This window comes from Macaca mulatta, chromosome 9 (assembly GCF_049350105.2).
Source record: "Macaca mulatta isolate MMU2019108-1 chromosome 9, T2T-MMU8v2.0, whole genome shotgun sequence".
NCBI classification, from domain to species: Eukaryota; Metazoa; Chordata; class Mammalia; order Primates; family Cercopithecidae; genus Macaca; species Macaca mulatta.
In genome coordinates this window covers 112,599,811-112,617,959 of record NC_133414.1, presented here as the reverse complement: position 1 = coordinate 112,617,959, position 18,149 = coordinate 112,599,811, and the positions used below count along the sequence as shown (strand labels likewise).

The following is an 18,149-nucleotide window of genomic DNA, read 5'->3' as shown; positions in this document are numbered from 1 at the left end:
GCTCTACTAGCTGCCTCCTTAAACTGTGGTTGGCTTCTGCCTCTGTCCTTTTCTTGAAAATCCAAATAATTCCAAACTCACCTTCTGTGTCTCCTAAACCTTTAGCAATCTGGGCTGCCAATCTCTCAGCTAAGCAACCACACTGCCCAAGCAGTGGGCAGTGATGGTGGAGATGGAAGCAGAAGATTCACAACCACATCGCAAAGATCAGATATGGGGGCTGCATAAAGCAGAGAGCCCAGGACCCCTCACAGATCAAAGTCAGGCTGCGGTCAAACTAAGCAGGTGACCGGAATGTTCACAAGGACTGAGACATGAGGTCAGAGCCTAGGCAAAGTGCCTGGTCACAGACAAGAGCAGTGAACACTGAGAAACCTGAGCCTGGGAACTTCTTACACATTTGCTATAGGGGTTGGAATCAGTCCTGGAGCCAGATCAGGTGGGAAGACAGCCTGGCTGGAGGGGGAAACGATATGCAGAGAGAGGCAGGGCTTTTCCTGAGCCCTTATTCTAGGCTACCCAGCATCAGTTGTTAGCAACTCCAGAGTGCCTCAAGTTCAGGGTCATACACTCAAATGTCTATGTGGGCCAGACAGGTCATGTGAGTGAGATGTAGGGTACAACAGTGAAGAGTGGAGATTGACAAACTGAAAGGAACACAGCAAAGGGGGCAGTTGCTCTTCAGCTCCAGCCAATTGTTGTCCTATGGGAAAGGCAATTTCATTACTGCCAGATCTGATTTTCCAGGGAAGCGAGAAATCTTTTTAGGTGCATGTTTCTGATCTTTGATGCTGTCAATTTTTTAAAACTTTCGAAAACTTGTATTGGCAAACAAAACCATGTCTGTGGCCCTAACTGGACTAGTGGTGGCCATCTTTTAACGGCTGCTAGTTACCTGGTACTTGTAGAGGCTAAGTGACTTGGGTATGTGGTAATATTACATTTAGAACCCACTCTCTAAGTTTCTTAATATCAATGAGAGTGACTTTTGGGTTATATAGAAACAATTTATATTCATAAATTACTTTGGTTAAAAAAAATATTCAAGGCCAGGCACAGTGGCTCATGCCTGTAATCCCAGAATTTTGGGAGGCCGAGGCAGGACTGCTTAAGACCAGGTGTTCAAGATCAGCCTGGGCAATAAAGTGAGGCCCGTTTCTACAAAAAATAAACAATTAGCCAGGTATGGTGGCATGTGCCTGTGATCTTTGGGAGGCTGAGGCAGGAGGATCACTTGAGTCCAGGAGGTTGAGGCTGCAGTGAACCATGTTTGTGCCACTGCACTCTAGCCTGCGTGAAAAAGCAAGGCCCTGTCTCAAAAAAGAACAAACTATTCACCTCTTCAAAGTTACAAATCCAAAATCCTCTCTCTTTTCTAAGTTTTTAAGTTCTGCTAACAAATCTTATTATTGTACTTATAAAACAAAAAGTTTAATGTTTGATCCAACTTACTACTAAACTCCTTAAAACACTTAAATGGCATTTATATGATTAATGTATTTGATTTCCTTAAGTACTTAATTTATCTGACCAAGACAAAACCTGATCAAGTACTTATATCTCCAATAAATTAAGTTGATAAATACAGGAAATCTTAAGTCGTTCTAAAGGCTCTAAAGTTACAGAGAGATTTGGTAATGACTGCACCACTGTACTCCAGCCTGGGCGACAGGGCAAGACCCTGGCTCTAAAAAAATTTTGTTAAAAAAAAAAAAAAAAAAAAAGAAACTTGGCAAAATTTCCACTTAAAATTTGAGTATAAATACACTTTTTAGTTGGCATTACAAAGCAAATGTGTTACTCTCACAAATGCTCTTCCATATGTCAAGGACTTAAAATACAAACTGCATAGGCCCTTATAGCAAATAGTAATGATGTGGGGGTTTGATGTTTTTACACACCTGTTCTTCATCCTAAGTCCTCCATCATTAAAAGATGCACACCTACCAAGGAAACAACTGATGCCACTGCACGTATTTTGGAGGTTATCTTCTCAGATGACTGAGATTGCAGAACTACCAGAAATGTTGGTTGGGCCACTGACTAGACTGTGAAAGGACCCAGAAAGCGCTATTTGTGGCCTCATAAAGCCCTATCACACGGCCTCCATTACATAAAAAGGCAGTCAGCCAGCTCATATCCCTGAGTTTGACGCTATTCAGGGCCTAACTGCACTTTCTCACAGAGGTCTAGAATCCCATCTAGGCTGTCAGATACCTTGTCTCAGTGGCAAATTTCCTTGGCTCTCGAAACACAAAATGTTTTCTCATCTTGATGATTTCTGCTTTTTATTTCTAGGTGAACCACCGCTCTTAGAGTTTTTGTTTTTTCAAGAGATGGGGTGTCACTATGCTGCCTAGGCTGATCTCAAACTCCTGGCCTCAAGCTATCCTCCTGCCTCAGCCTCCCAAAGAGTTGGGATTACAGGTGTGCACCGCTGTGCCCAGCAACTCTTAAGTTTTTAAAATGAAACCTGGTTGAATGCAGTATTGCTCTAACAACTTTGACTTCTGGTCACAATTCCTAAGGTTCTCCTGACAGAACACTGGTCTCCTCACCCTTAGTTGAGAGTCTTGTCCTCTGCTCCTCATTGCCTCTCGTCGTTCAGTTTTCCCCTCTAGAACACCCATCTTCTTTCTTGAGACTTTCACCTCTTAGCATCACCCTTTCTGCACTGCACCCCCATGCCAACAATTCCTAGAGGTCCCTACTCCGTCTCCAATACTGTGGAGTCCTGCTCCCTTCTCCATGATTATTCCCCATTCACACTCATGCTCCCTCTTAGAGAACTGATCTCTCCTCAGAAAAGGGAAATCTGATGCTACTTGTTCACACTAAGACATGCACAGTTGAGTCCTCCTGTTTATGCTGGGTAAACGATGCTTCCTAAGAAATGGAGGAAAAGAAACTAACATTTATTGGGCACTTTACTAGGCACTAAGCTCTGAATTAACTGTTTCACTTGAGTTGTCTCATTCATTCTCAATAGCCACATAAGAGGACCTATTAAGAAATCCAGGGCTGGGCGTGGTAGCTCACGCCTGTAATCCCAGCACTTTGGAAGACCAAGGCGGGAGGATCACCTGAGGTCAGAAGTTCGAGACCAGCCTGACCAACATGGAGAAACCTCATCTCTACTAAAAATACAAAATTAGCCAGGCATGGTGGCGCATGCCTGTAGTTCCAGCTACTTGGGAGGCTGAGGCAGGAGAATTGCTTGAAATTGGAGGGGGTGGAGGTTGCAGTGAGCCAAGATCACGCCACTGCACTCCAGCGTGGGCAACAAGAGCAAAACTCTGTCTTAAAAAAAAAAAAAAACAACAAAAAACAAAACTCCCGAAACCCCCACTCCCAACATCTCAACAACTAAAATTTATACAGTGCTCAGTTTACATAGTATTTCCACACACATTGTCAAGTCGCCATATTATTAACCAATTTTTTAAAATGAGGGGACCGAAGCATAGCGAGATGAACACCCCCAAAGGCACCCAGCCTGTGCAAAGTCCATCAACATTCTCACTTAGGTTCACTGGCCAGAAGCTTGTGTTCTCTCCACTCAGCCACACTGTGTCCTCCACAGACATCCTCCTGCCCCATTTCCTTTATTCTTCTGGGAATCAGTTGGCAAACCAGAACCAAGGTCTCTGTTCCTGTTCCTCAAGACCCTGCCCTATTAAACCCTTTCTGTCCCCAGCCCAGCACTTCATGGACCTTCAGTTCCTTCCACAACTTTATCTTTCCCATCTTGCTTTTCCTGCCCCAGTCATCTCTTTGATTTGACTTCAAGCACCGTATCTTGAGAGTCAGGGTAGGATCAGAAAAGGCCTGCTGCTGTAGTTTCTCTCCAGACACTAATGAAACACTTTTCAGAGACACTTAGTCTTTATAATAAAACATTTTCTTGAGTGCTTGAGCCAGGTGTTTTAAAAACATTATCACAAGCCCTCATAACAATGCTACAAGCTATGTGCTATTTCCTACCCCTCAAAGGGGAAGAGGTGGAGACCCAGAGACATTGACTTACCTATGGTTAGAATTAGCAAGTGGCAAATTGTGATTCAAACCCAGGAGTCACCTCCAAAGCTTCTGTTCTTGTCAGTGCATCACACAAACCCTTGTGAGAACAATGACCATGCAGACTGTAAAGTAGGTGGGGTTTTGTTCAAATAATATGATCAAAAATTCACAATTCAAAAACTTGGAGGCAACGTTCTTAAACCCATGGTCCTAACTCTAGACTAGCATGGCAGCCTCTGTGACTATCTCTACCCGTCAGTAACCTCTGACTCTTACTAGTATGGCAGCCTCTGTGACAATCTCCTTGTCTCCTGCATCCCTGCGCACATCCCAGGGTCTCCTTCATGCCTTCTGACTGTGCTGCTGGCTCACACAAACCTTCAATGCCTCTTTAGGAACTGTCCTTTTATCTCCTTGGGGAGCAGCAGCTCCAATGTCTTATTTTCACCCATTATGTTTCAGGTATTTTTAATATTGTTAAAAATATTTTTGGAAGGTCGTACCCCAGTGATGGCATAGGTGATAGTGTCCTTGTAAGCATCAGAGGTTACTGACAGGGGTAGGAACTGGTAACACGAGCATGAGTTGATGCTTATACCTCTGCTCTGCTCAGGAGCTGACAACTAGATATGCCCTGAGACTAGAAATACGACCTTAGTCAGAAAGCCACAGGGGGAAGAGAGAGACTGAGACACAGAAAGACTGAGCCCTTGCTATGGACCAGTCACTCTGCTAAGCCTTACCCTGACAATGTAAATGATGTCTTCTCCATACATACAAACAAGTCAAGTTTCGGGCAGTTTGTCATTTGCCCAAAGTCATGCAGAATGGCAGATCCAGGTATGCAGACTCCATTCTCAACCACTACACTGTATCACACTATATATATTCAAGAGGTAACAAAAACCTGGCCCAGGCTTGGCTTAGATGATGGGTTAAGGAGCAGAGCTTTCCTGATATTCTGACCTCAATGACCAAGTGAATAGGTTTTAAGTAAACTGAATGAAACGGCAAAATTAGCAAAATTAGAGCCAAAGAGGTTTCCAAGGCCCAGAGCCAATTATCTAGAAGGAAAGAGGTGACTGCAAGGTGACTACAGAATGGCCTGTAGCCCAGAGGGATGGCTTGGCACAAGCTAAAGAGGTATCTTCTTCACCCACAAGGTTAGGGACCAGGGTCTGAGGCAAGAGGATCTCAGTATTTATAGAGAACTGCAGGGAGGCTTGGCTTATAGTGAGGAGGAGAGGTGGCTGGGGGTGGGGATGGACCCAAGAGAAGATTAATGGGATCATGAAAGGGGCTGGGAATTCCAGCCAGCCATAATACATCTCAAGCTGAAGTCTGAGTAACTTGATTCAACATGTCTTCCAAGTAGGGTCTGATAGGGTGGTTCCAGAGGCCAGAACACAGATGAGAACGGTGGAGGGCTACAAATGAGCAAGTCCAATCTACGTCCACTCCAGGACAAATCTGAGCCAGCAACCAAGACTTTCAGATTTCTGTGACTAACCAAGCGGTTTTCTTTTTGGGATCTACTGTCTCACCCATTCCCTGTTGTACAACAAAACTGTTAGGCATTGGGAAGCAGTGTTTGTTTTGGACTGTTGGGCTAGAAGAAAGAGAAGCTAAGGGGGAAACCCCCCAACTCCTGGTTAATTATTCATCTTCCAGATATCAGCTTGGACTTACCACTTTCTGCAGGAAGCCTACCATAACTGGACATGGTGCAATGCTTCTCCTCTATATACCATAATTCTAATTGCCTGCCTGTCTCCCCCACTGATCTGAGAGCACCACACAGGGAAGAACTAATACAGTGCCTGGAACAGAAGTGTTCAACAAATGGTAGCTAAACATCCCACTCATATTTTTCTGAATTTTCTGATTGCCCTTCTCCCCTAGAACAATCTTAACACACTCGTAAATTTTTTTTTTTTTTTTTTGAGAGGGAGTCTCACTGTTGTCACCCAGGCTGGAGTGCAATGACGCGATCTCAGCTCACTGCAACCTCCGCCTCCCGGGTTCAAGTGATTCTCCTGTCTCAGCCTCCCAAGTAGCTGGGATTACAGGTACCCACCATCACGTCTGGCTAATTTTTGTATTTTTAGTAGAGACAGGGTTTCACCATGTTGGCCAAGCTGGTCTCAAACTCCTGACCTCAGGTGATCCACCCGCCTCAGCCTCCCAAAGTGCTGGGATTACAGGTGTGAGGTAATCCTCCCAGGCATCTGATCCATACTTGTAATTTTTTTTAATTTTTCAAAAAAAAATTATTGAGATGGGATCTCCCTATGCTGCCCAGGCTGGTTCGAACTCCTAGGCTCAAGTGATCCTCCTGCCTCAGCCTCCCGAAGTGCTGGGATTACAGGCGTGAGCTACTGCACCTGGCCAACACTTACAATTTAAATACACGGAAAGGCATGGACTAAAACTGAATCAAGTGGGGCCTGATTTGACTGCTATTGCATTTCATGGTGTGAGGGGACAACAGCTTCTCCAGGTGTAACAAGGACTCATTTGGCTCCACGGCCTCTCACACAGTGCAAGGGGAGCTCAGACCTGAAACCTTCTCACCCAAGGCCCTGGGCTGGTAGTACAGCAGTAAAGTCTGGCTGCCCAGGCAGAAGACGCATCAGACACTTCCTGTTTTTCTTCCTTTAGGGTGAGTTTAGGTACTAGACTCTTCTGTCTACCCTCAACTCAATATGGTTTATCTGAGGTATTTCTTGTTTTTCCCTGTGCTTTTCTTGAGAGAGAAAGAACCACTGGAAATCTGCTTAGAGATCACTGAAACCAAGTTCCTGAATAAATCACATAATAAATATAACCACCACCACAGCCATTTATTAAGTGCTTGCCAGGCACTGTGCTAAAGCTTTACAAACATTGTTTCCGTTACTCCAACAACCCTGAGGTAGATATTTTCAACATGCCTCCCTCCACCCATGTCATTATAGTTGAGGAAACTGAGGCTCAGAGAGGTTAAGTAAATCAACCAAGGTCAAACCCAGCTGGAAAGCAGTGAAGCTATAAATTCGAACCAACTATATCTGACTCCAAAATCCATGCCTTTAAACACTGTCCTAGATTGTTTACCATTGAAAGTTAAAGCCACATGCTCCTTCCCAAAATATGAGAGAATAGATTTTAAGTAGGAAAGCAGGGGGGGAGCCCATATGTAAACCGTTTAATCAGCTATGGGACTCAAACTCTTTGAGGAATGTAGAGATAGTCTGGGTAGAAGCTGACCACTGGGTCCTCTCATCTCTCCAGCTGCCAGGGCCTTTCTCATTAAGATCTCTACTCCTCACACCTGACTACGCAATACACTGTTTCCCTTTCAGCAACTACTGGGATGCAGAGGTCAGGCACATTTGGTGACACAGAGCCAAAGACACCTGAGAGAAATTAGGAGACATTCAAAAAAGTCCATCACCCCTGAGCTACTGGTCCCTAAGGCACACAGATGCATTTAGATGGAAATCCTCCAAGAAGGGGACATGTTACATATGTCATGTTTGATGCCCATCACCACCCTGCAAAGGGGATATTGGTATCTCCTTCGGACAGCTCAGTTCTTCCCCACTAGCTTCCCAGGCCTGGTGCCATTCTCACAAAGTCTCTGCAGCAACCACTGCACCTCTCCCCTCAACTGGCTCTCTACTACTCTCTAGGTGCCCACCCCTAACCCATCTCCAGAGGCCTCACTAACCACAGGCCCACAGGCCTCAAAACTTTCAGTTTCTGAGGTTTTGCCCAACAGAAATGCCCTCAAAGTGCTCAGCAAGGCTCCATTCATCCATGACCTATGAGGATTAAACCGAGATGGCTGAAGACAAGCAGAAGGGGCTACCACAGTGAGACAAGCTGAACCAGGATGTACAGAACTGACAACAGAAGGGCAAGAACACACAGCAGACACAAAACAAGAGGAGCAGCCATGGGCAAAATAAACAGAGCTGTCAAAAATCAGAAAAGGGAGATGGCCCTAAGATGAACAGGGATGACCAGAGAGGGATCCTAAAGACAAGTCTATTCAACACTTGCAGCCATGGAGTTTCTGAGGGAAGGACAACTGTTTAGGAAAAAGGGTCTTGGTAAGGAGGCCGCAGGCAGGGGACAGCTGAATAAGGGAAACTGCAGGCAGCTCTCAGAGGGACACTGGAATATCCCCTTAGAGCCAGCAGTTTGAGAAGACATCAGTGAAGTATGCAGGGAGTGGAAGACAAGCAGCTGGAGGTCTCAAAGGGGAGTAAGACACCAGCTGAAAGGCCAGACTATGGAGCCCCGAGCTACTTCTAGGCATACCTCATCATCTACCCCATCTGGGTCAAACTGGTCCCTGAGGGTCATTCCCTGCAGCCGCTGCTAAATTCTGTACGAGATTTTGAAGGGTGGAAGACCCAGAGGTAGGGAACCTACTGAGAGGTGAGACACAGCCCCATTTTTGGGAAGTTCCCATTCTGAAAGAGAGAACCACCAACCCCCAGTCCTTGATCCTTGAGGGATCCTCTCATCTAAGGCACTCACTGCATTCAAGTCACAAAACTGAGGAACAAATACTAGTGTAAATTAATACTGTCCTTGAAGTTTGAAAGGACAGCAGAAAATGAGAAGTAACACGGAGACATGGGAAGAGCCAAGGTGGGCTGCTCCACACCTGAAGACTCATCCTATTACTGAACCTCAGCACTGTTCACACATCTGGGCCAAAGGCCTCAAAGCCCTCCACACAGCCACAGCTGCACTGATGTGGGGTTGTGGGGACATCAATGTTGCTAGGAAGCGTACAGAGGCCCTCTAAGGTGAGCCCAGAGGCTTTCAGGAGCCTGGGTAGAGCTTTGCTCTCTACTGGTTTCCTCCTCTCTCAACAGTCCCTAATCTTGTCCACACAGGGTGCACAATATACATGGGTGGCCTTATAACCTCTGGTTGCTTCATGTAATTTCTTCTGCAACTAAGCAGAAGCTCCTGGGATTTGATAAGGACGAGTTTTTCCTCATGCCCTACAGTTGCTGGAATGTGACAAATACTTGTCACAGGTGAGCTATCAGGGGTGTTGACTATTACAAAAACATTTTCCACAAATGGCAAACACATGTCAAAACTTTTTCATTGTTATTCTTTGCCTTATAGCTTGTACTTGACATCCATCTATTTCTATCTTTGTTGGCTCATGCCCAAAGATGTCTGTTCCTATATCCATCTCAAGCTGGCGACTGGGTCCCGAGTTTTTGTTATGAAATACAAGCTCTGCCCACTTGTGGCAATACTCAAAGAGGATGTAGCCCAGGAGTCTCTGGGGGCAGAGGGAGGGAGTGTCTCCCCATGCTGGGCTGGCCCACTGATAAGGATCCTTCCCCTCTCTGTCTCCTAACAGATTCAGATTAATGATCGCTCATTCCTAATTGTCAAATTTCTTTTCCTTCATCCTGTGTCTAATCACCAGTGACAGAAACCATTACGCAAATGAGAGCAGACGACTTCCCCCAACTGTTCACGTTGGTAAAAACCTTGTAATTTAGAGCTCTGATTTGTAGGGGAAGCTGGTCTCCCCCAGGCATCCTGGGCATCTGCTCAACTGATGCCCAGAACAGCCCCTCCTCCATCCCCAGAACTCCAACCCCCCAACAAATATTTGACTTTATAAAACACTAGTTTTCTCTGTACCTGCTGGTGTGAGTAGATAAGCCTGCAGCGTGGCTGACCTCTATACACGCTCAAACCCCCACCTTCCCTTGCTGTATGTGTGTCCCACACTGCCAGCTAGGATGGAGGTAAACAACTACAGCAGAAATGTTTCCTCTGTGGCAAGCAGAATTTGAGCCTAAACATCCCTCATCAAGGGAAACCTCATCCTTTCCTTGGGGGGAAGCAGCAGCAGCAGAATATGAACCAAGACTCTTAGTGCTATCTAGAACTACAGTTTCAGTTCTATAGATGCAAAAGCATGCTGGGAGGAGTTATGGGTCTATTCAAGGACACACAAGTAATGCAATTAGAGACAGAACTCAGTTCCCCCCACAGCTTCTTCTAGTACTAACTCATAATATGGCTTCCCAGGCAGTTTTTCCAAGACGTTGTTAGCAGGAGACCAGAAGAACTTTTACCCTCAACTGTATATTCTGCACCATCTTGGGCTGGATCTGCCTTCAGATACTGCCCAGTGGGGTGGTATCTTGAGGACAGAACCTGTGGTACAAGGAGGGAGGTAAGGAAGGAAAATCAACAGTTTGGTTGAAAGGAAGGAGCAAGGGGTTTGCAGCCAAACAGTGCTAAGTTACAACTGATTGTCACTAATCACCTAATCTCTCTGAGTCCATTTCCTCGTCTGTAAGTGAGAATACCTACCTTGCAGGATAGTGAGGAACAAAGATAAAAGCACTAGGCACGTATTAGATGTCTAAAAATCAGGATCACTCTTGTGTTACCCAAGGATCAAGGCCAATCCTGTGAAGGTTCCAAGATGAGCCTTCTCCCTCCCACCCCTCGGCCACCTTAGGTGAGACCTGTGTCAGCACAGAACCCAGCAAGGACCAGCTGAGTGCATGCCTCCTTGACATATCACCCACACCTTTGAGGGCTGAGCCAGGAATACAGCAGACCTGCTGAGAACGAAAACAATCTACTATCTTTCCAAGTGTGACTGTGGCACCATTCCTGTGCTCCTCTTTCCCAAAAGAAGTGGAGGGATGGAGATCACTACAATCACATTTCCCAGCATTGACTATATTTGAAAGAGCTACACTTCAGAAGATACCATGTCTTCACATCCACACGGCATCAGAGAACCCCAGAATGGGGTACTAAAAATAAACACCCCTCCCCAAAAAACACACTCAGGCATGCACACGCATACACACACATCCTCTCAGTTAGTTCATCAGTGCACTATAAACTGAGCTTCGGGGGTGAGAGCCAGAGCTCAGATGCTGGAAGTAAACCTTTGGCAAAAAAAAAGGAAAAAGAAAAGAAAAGAAAACCAGAGACCTTCCAACTCCTCTTCCCTTCCAGAGAGAAAAGGAAGACAGGAGCAGAGGTGAGGAGACACAGGGCCACCACACTGCCCAATCCCAGAGGCCCCACTCCCACTGAATAGATGAGAATGATCGCCCTTCAAGTTGTGCAATCACAGCTGCCCACCTGTAAGCTGCAGCTCTGAGAGGGGTTCCCATGAGTAGCTCCTAACAGAAAAGGAAATTCAACTTCCATGCTCTACCAGTTGCCCTGACTACTGAGGGTGTTGTGGCACATTACAATGGGGTCTGGCAGAGGAGCTGGCTTTAAGAGGCAAGCCTATGTGTTTGCCCGTGCCCTGAGGTGGATCACAGGTAGTGAGTGAGCTGCCTGGGCTTGACCCCATTTCATCTATTCAGCCAGGAAGCTCAACAGGAGTAAAGGATATGGCCTGGGCAGGGAGCACTGTAGGGCCTGGAGGCTCTAGCCAGTTAGCCTCGGGCAGGCTGCAGTGAGACCTGGCTAACATATGATGGCTAAAATCCAAGTATAAAAGCTTAGGATAGGTCAGGCAGTACTTCCCGGGGGCTCACACTGTACTGTCCCACTGGAAAAGGTAAGCAGTGGAGAACCTTGGTAAGTAGGGAGGCTGGCCAGTGTGGATACACACACACACACACACACACACACACACAAACACACAGAGGCTTGCACCCGTAGTGTGGATACACACACAGACACACACACACACACACACACACACAGAGGCTTGCACCCCTAGAACCTAGAGAAGCCACAGCTAGGAGAACTCCCTTGGTACCCAGCACAGGGGCAAGAGCTGGTGCTGAAAGAGAGAAATTGTATGTGTCTGTAATTTGGAACTTATGCACAATCATTGGTTCTTATGTCCCAAGATCCTTTTATGTATGGCTTGAGCTTGTAGGCCCAGTTGGAACCCTATCTAATCCTCTCTCACAGGAAGGCTATCTAGGCTCTCAAAGGCAAGCCTCCCCTCTCTTTCACCCCATTAGTCCCAGTAGCCATTCCCACACCACCTAGAGCATGACTATACAAAAACTGTCAGGAGGCAGACTGACCTAATGGTCAGACTAGCTCTGGCCCTGCAGCCCAGATGCAGTGGGGAGTCCAAGAGCATCTCCTCTCTCTCTCCCAGGCTGAGGCACTGAGGTTGCAGGAGATAGGGCTGAGAGCCAGAAGTGACAGCCTGACCCAAAAGGAACAGGGAACAGATACATACATGCGTGTGCATGCACACACACGCACACACATTCCAAAGTGGACAGACTAACATACACACAGACGTGATGACAACCAAAAGCTGGGACTCCACACACTGAATGCAGGACTTTAGGCGGGGGGGGCAGAGACAGAAGGTGCTGGGGCACAAGAGGCAAGGGTATGAAGTTCCTCCAAATAGGAGTGGAGTGTCAACTGCCCTGCCTCGCCCCGAACACCTGCCTCCTGGGCCATGGCAAGAGTCCAGTCCATTAAGTGCAGCGTGCAATACTAGCGCTTGGAGTCTCCTGTCCTCATCAATGAAGCGGTGTGGACGGGATAGCAGTCACCTGGCAGGAGGCCTTGACCCCTGGCAGGCTAGTTGTATCGGCCCTTGATCATTGTGTTCAACAAGGGCCCCACCTGTAAAGAAACATTAGGAGCCAATCAGAACTGGCTGTTCCCTGGCCCTGGAATTGGACAGGGTGTGTCTGGAGATATCAGATGTCCAGCCAAGGACAGAGACAATGTTTTCATACAATCTTGTGAATCCTCTAATCACCTATCTTCCTGAAGGCCAACCCAGTATTCTGGGACATAACCTTTTCCTCAGGGGTCCATCTTGTACTATTATTCTTCCCTCTCACAACACCCTGTCTCTTACTGTAATCAGCCCCAAACGGACAGAAATGGTCAGAGGAGCTAATAATCCCCACACATCCAAGAGCGTCTGCATGTTTCTCCAGAATGTTAACTGCCTCCATATCCTCAAAAAACTATCACCTGCAATTGGGGCTGATGCTATCTCCCAACACCAGAGGTGTCTGTGGATGCTGAGCTTACCTGCAAGAGGGAGGCAAGAACCCTACAAATACAAACCTCCCCCATTTACCCAAAGGGCCACTGGCACACCTGTGTGGGAAGCAGGTCTCTCAACATTACCTACAGCAGCCCTGGCACAGCTGGGAAAGTGCAAGGAGATGCTTTAGTGCTCGCTTCCTGTTCCAGAAGAATCCCCTCAGGGGGTCCCCAGATGGCGCACAAGCCCCATGGGGAACATTACTACTAGCATGGAACTAATTATAATTGATCCGCCAGTCAAGCCCAGCTATCACCAGAAAACAAGAATTTTTCTGAACATACCCATAACCCCTATGGAGACAAGAGGACACCAGATACTGAAACACAGAAGCTGTAAAGAACGTCACTCCGATCCTGACTTTCCTTGGTCAACCAACCCACTGAGCCACCTTGGGGCGGTCACATACCTCTTGTGGGTTCCCCAAGGCCTCTCCAAGCATCTTCTCAATGTTTCTCATTATGGCCACTTTCTGATGGGCTTTGAGAGGATATTCAATTCTCTTAGGGGTGGGAGCCCCCTACAAAGGAAGCAGTAGCTCAGGAAATGCCTTCAGCAGCAGGCGTCAGTGTCACTCTACCGTTCTTAGTACCATCCTCCCTTCTAAGAAACCCAATTCTTGCTGGGCACGGTGGCTTAGGCCTGTAATCCCAGCACTTTGGGAGGCTAAGGCGGGTGGATCACTTGAGGTCAGGAGTTTGAGACCAGTCTGGCCAACATGGTGAAACCCCATCTCTACTAAAAATACAAAAATTAGCCGGGCATGGTGGCATGTGCCTGTAGTCCCAACTATTCAGGAGACTGAGGCAGGAGCATCACCTGAACCCAGGAGACAGAAGTTACAGTGAGCTGAGATCGCGCCACTGCACTCCAGCCTGGGTGACAGAGCAAGACTGTGTCTCAAAAAATATATTCAAAAAAAAGAAACCCAATTCAATCCTATCCCTCTTCATCTCTCCAGACACCTGAGAATCACTTCCAGGGATAATCAACCATCCCATCCAAAATCATTTATTATACCTACCTCACCCAAGAGCCAGTTCCATCTGGAAAAAACAAAAAAGCAAACCATATTCACCTTATACCAGAAGTTCACAGTGATGGTAATCCCCCCATTTAGTAATGACTCTATGTGATGCCACCTGCAAGAAAACAAACAGGCTTCTGTTTACTACTGATACTTTTCGGTGGGGGGTGAGGAGGTGGAGTATTGGGGCATGGGGGACAGGCTGAAAAACTAGGTAGAGTGCAGTTAAGGAAAACAGTGAAGATAATATCTTTACACTCATCTTGTGAAAAAACACACACTGGGGGGTTAGAGGTACTGGTGTTCAGTCTCTAAATACCAAAGAGCCAAGAACAATTTATCTAGGCTCAAGCCTCTGGAACCTTTTTGGACTTGAAGAATTCTCATCCTGTCCTAGAGATAGGGCTATCACTCCCCCCACTACCTCCCACAGGTTCAGTACGCTCACATCTGGATATGCCAACCTTCCTATGGACCACATAAAACCAATCATGCCATAACTCAGAAGGGACACAGACAAGGCTTTCCAGGGAATGGAAAAGAAAGCTCCCAAGAAGCCCCCAGCCCTAGCCCCCTTCTCACCAGTACATTGGGATGTAAAGAACATCACCAGGGCCAACCACTGTTTCGTAACCAACCACATTTTGGAAATTAGGGAACCTCTCGTAGTCGGGATTGTCAAAGTCCACCTAAGAGGTTCAAAAGAAAGAAAAAAAAATGTCAATCACCAAATCTTTATCAGTAAAACTACTATGTGCCAGTTTGGCAGTAAAAACAAACAAAAAAAGATGCCTTAAAAAAAGTCTTTAGAATTTATATCCAGCAGAAGACATAATGTACATTAAACTCTGAGAGAAAACAATACAAGACAGTCCATGTTTGAATGTTAAGTGACAAAGCAGCCTAGGCTTCAGTGCTCCTGAGATCAGACGACCCACAGCCGAGAATATGACAAATTAGGAATTATCATCCACCCAAACCTTCAGAAACTTTCTCCCAAAAACATATTCTAACCAGCAAAGACTCCTACATGAAGTAGCTAGACAGCTTTCTGAAGAAAGGAAAGGATATCTTTGGCTGGCCACAGTTAGATCCAGGAAATATATTAAACTACATAGCTCAGTTTTATTCACCCTTCTGCTTATCAAAAAGGATTTTTGATGCTTATCAAATAGAAATAGCATCCATGACAAAAGCAAACAATGATTAAATCCAATGGAGATATACACATTTTGTTCCATGAACTTATAAGCCAATCAAACAGAGTAACCAGAGTCCATCGGCATCAATGACAGGGTCTGTCCCGAGAATTAGCTCTGTGAGGCTAGTTATACTTACGAACATCTGGTGGCCACTCCAGGGAGCCTGGAATTTGTGAGCTACAATGAAATTATCCTCTTGGTGTGTTAAAGCAAGAATAGCCTGTAATCCAAACCTGGCATATCACTACGGGGAAGGGGAAACACATTCCAGCCTAGGCATTTCTAGAATCTAGAGTTCTATACCCTTCTCAAGACCACACAAGCTCACCTGGCTCTGTCTGTCACATGGGTGATGAACAGGGTATGGGTAGAGGCACTCAAACTGATCCGGAGGAAATAAGATGCATCGTTTGTAACCTTTTATTTGAGCAAAAAAGTTCTGCTGCTCATCATAATGAGCAGGTGTCACATTTCCTGTAAGAAGAAAGGCATTTTCTTATGCAGAGCAGTGGTTCTATTGCACGAGCTGGAATATAGGACGCAGTGCTAGAGAGAAATCCAGCCTGCCCTCCCAGCTAAGACTTCCAAATCAAAATTTAGGCAGAATCAGGGAAATTCCAATTACAACTCTCAGAAAATTAGGTGTTAAGCATGTATGGTAATAACTCTAGCAAACATCACTGGTTAAGGGTCCACTATCAGCTAAGTCAACTTCCCTAAATGAAGGCTGCTGCCCTTACTGGAAGCAAGAGCACATCAAAATGATACTCAAAAATCAGGTAGGGTAATCAACTGTGTATACGTGTACTCTTCTTGACTATGGCAAGAATTCAAGAGAAGCAAAACAGAAATGACTAGTATCAACAACATACATGTGAGGAGTTAACCAGTCATTCTAAGTTTAATGGTTATGTAGCTCTGTATTTACTTAGGGTAGCTCTGTGGAACTTAAAGACTCTCAACCTTTCCTCCCACTTCAATACACCTAAGGGATGCAACACTTGTTTTTTTAAGATACGGGGTTTCACCATGTTGCCCAGGCTGGTCTCCAACTTCTAGGCTCAAGGGACCTGTCCGCCTCACCCCCCAAAGTGTTAAGATTACAGGCGTGAGCCACCACATCCAGCCAAGACAACACTTCTTAGAGCAACATTGGGGCTCACTGGTGCAAGTGATTTTTGTTGGAGGGAAGAATATCAGACGACTGAAGAGAGTGTTGTATAATTTAAATATGGCACATTATTTTAAGTGCCAACTTGAATTGGTTGTGCCCTAGTGTATGTTCCATCTACTCCTTTATAACTAGTACCATGTCTGCTGTTTGGCCTTTGCATAGTCCATGAGTTGAACACACACACTTTTGCAGGGCACGGAATTTAGAAAATATTCCCCAGCTCTGTCTGAGTATGCCAAGACAGATGCTTTCTTAAGTGATGAAAGTCCACATGCATGCTCAAAGGAGACTTGCTCTCTCATCTCTACCTGAGGGATCCACTTTCATGCACCCTACCACAGGAAACGCAGGCAACAGAAAGACATAAGGGTCAAGTAAACTGCCGGGCACGGTGGCTTACGCCTGTAATGCCAGCACTTTGGGAGGTCGAGGCAGGTGGATCACGAGGTCAGGAGATCGAGACCATCCTGGCTAACACGGTGAAATCCCGTCTCTACTAAAAATATAAAAAAATTAGCCGGGCGTGGTGACGGGCGCCTATAGTCCTGGCTACTCGGGAGGCTGAGGCAGAAGAATGGCGTGAACCGGGAGGTGGAGGTTGCAGTGAGCCGAGATCATGCCACTGCACTCCAGCCTGGGCGACAGAGCAAGACTCTGTCTCAAAAAAAAAAAAAAAAAAAAAAAAAAAAGAGTCAAGTAAACCAGAACTGGCTCTTTCTTGGAAGGTCAACCAAAAGTTGGTTTCAAAGGGGCAGGTAAGACCAGCCACAATGGCTCACATCTGTAATCCCAACACTTTAGGGAGCCAAGGTGAGAGGATCACTTAGGGGGCCAAGGTGAGAGGGGGCCAGGAGTTCGATACCAGTCTGGGCAACATAGTGTGACCCCATCTCTCCAGAAAGAATACTTTAAAAATTAGCCAAGCATGGTGGCTTATGCCTGTAGTCCCAGCTACTTGGAAGGCTGAGGTGGGAGGATCGTTTGAGACTGGGAGGTCAAGGCTGCAGTGAGCCCTGATCATGCCACTGCACTCCAGCCTGGGTGACAGAGCGAGACACTGTCTCAATAAAAAATAAAAACAAAAACAAAAAAAGAGGCAGGTGGTGTCAATTCACAAGCCACATGGCTGGAAATCTTTATTAGTACCAGCAGCAAAAGATCCAAATCTGAAGAATGGACCATCAAACAAGAAGAAACCAAGGAGATCAGTGGTGAATGACAATAAATAACTTCTCTGCTTCCCTGTTCAACCCAGGTTATTCACCATTTACTAAGTACCTACCATGGGCATGGCACCGTGCTACTGCCAGAAATAAAAATAAGAATGAGACAATGACCCTGCCTCATAAAAAGCTCTCATTCTCCTGAGTGGAGTTTAAGGGTCTCTCCTTTCATTCAAAAGGGGGAAAAAAAACAAAAACACATTCACATACTTATTAGTGTATGCATACATTTATCTAGCAGAAAACACAAGCAACTAATAATATGCAGTACCTCCAGGGAAGAAACTGGGAGGCTAAAAGATAGAGGTGGAAGAGGTATTAATATTTATCACTATATACCTATTTACACGTTTTGAATTTGAACTCCACGAATATATTACCTATTTAAAAGATAAAACTTAATTTATACTAAAAAAATAAGTTTCTCCTCTTTTACTGGGATAAAAATTTT

At 45.8% G+C, this 18,149-nt stretch overlaps 1 protein-coding gene and 1 long non-coding RNA gene across 6 annotated transcripts in view; one reads left to right on the top strand and one right to left on the bottom strand.

Annotated features, from left to right (window-relative positions):
* HIF1AN (hypoxia inducible factor 1 subunit alpha inhibitor) overlaps nt 1-18,149 on the bottom strand; it is a 95,639-nt gene that overhangs the window by 71,225 nt on the left and 6,265 nt on the right. Inside the window, exons 4-8 of one of the 5 annotated variants that reach the window (XM_015147954.3) lie at nt 15,630-15,775; nt 14,682-14,788; nt 14,151-14,214; nt 13,482-13,592; nt 6,845-12,636 (exon numbers count right to left, since the gene is read on the bottom strand). In XM_015147954.3, the coding sequence (XP_015003440.1) occupies nt 12,592-12,636; nt 13,482-13,592; nt 14,151-14,214; nt 14,682-14,788; nt 15,630-15,775 (473 nt within the window). In that variant the 3' untranslated portion in view covers nt 6,845-12,591. Of the gene's footprint in view, nt 1-5,537; nt 5,993-6,844; nt 12,637-13,455; nt 13,715-13,966; nt 14,215-14,681; nt 14,789-15,629; nt 15,776-18,149 lie in introns of those variants that run through there. The other 4 variants (XM_077947345.1, XR_013398299.1, XM_077947347.1 and 1 more) reach the window with 4 other exon arrangements.
* LOC144331288 (uncharacterized) lies at nt 2,892-6,388 on the top strand. Its single transcript, XR_013398326.1, has 2 exons — nt 2,892-3,043; nt 6,232-6,388. It is a non-coding gene; the product is annotated as an uncharacterized LOC144331288 (long non-coding RNA).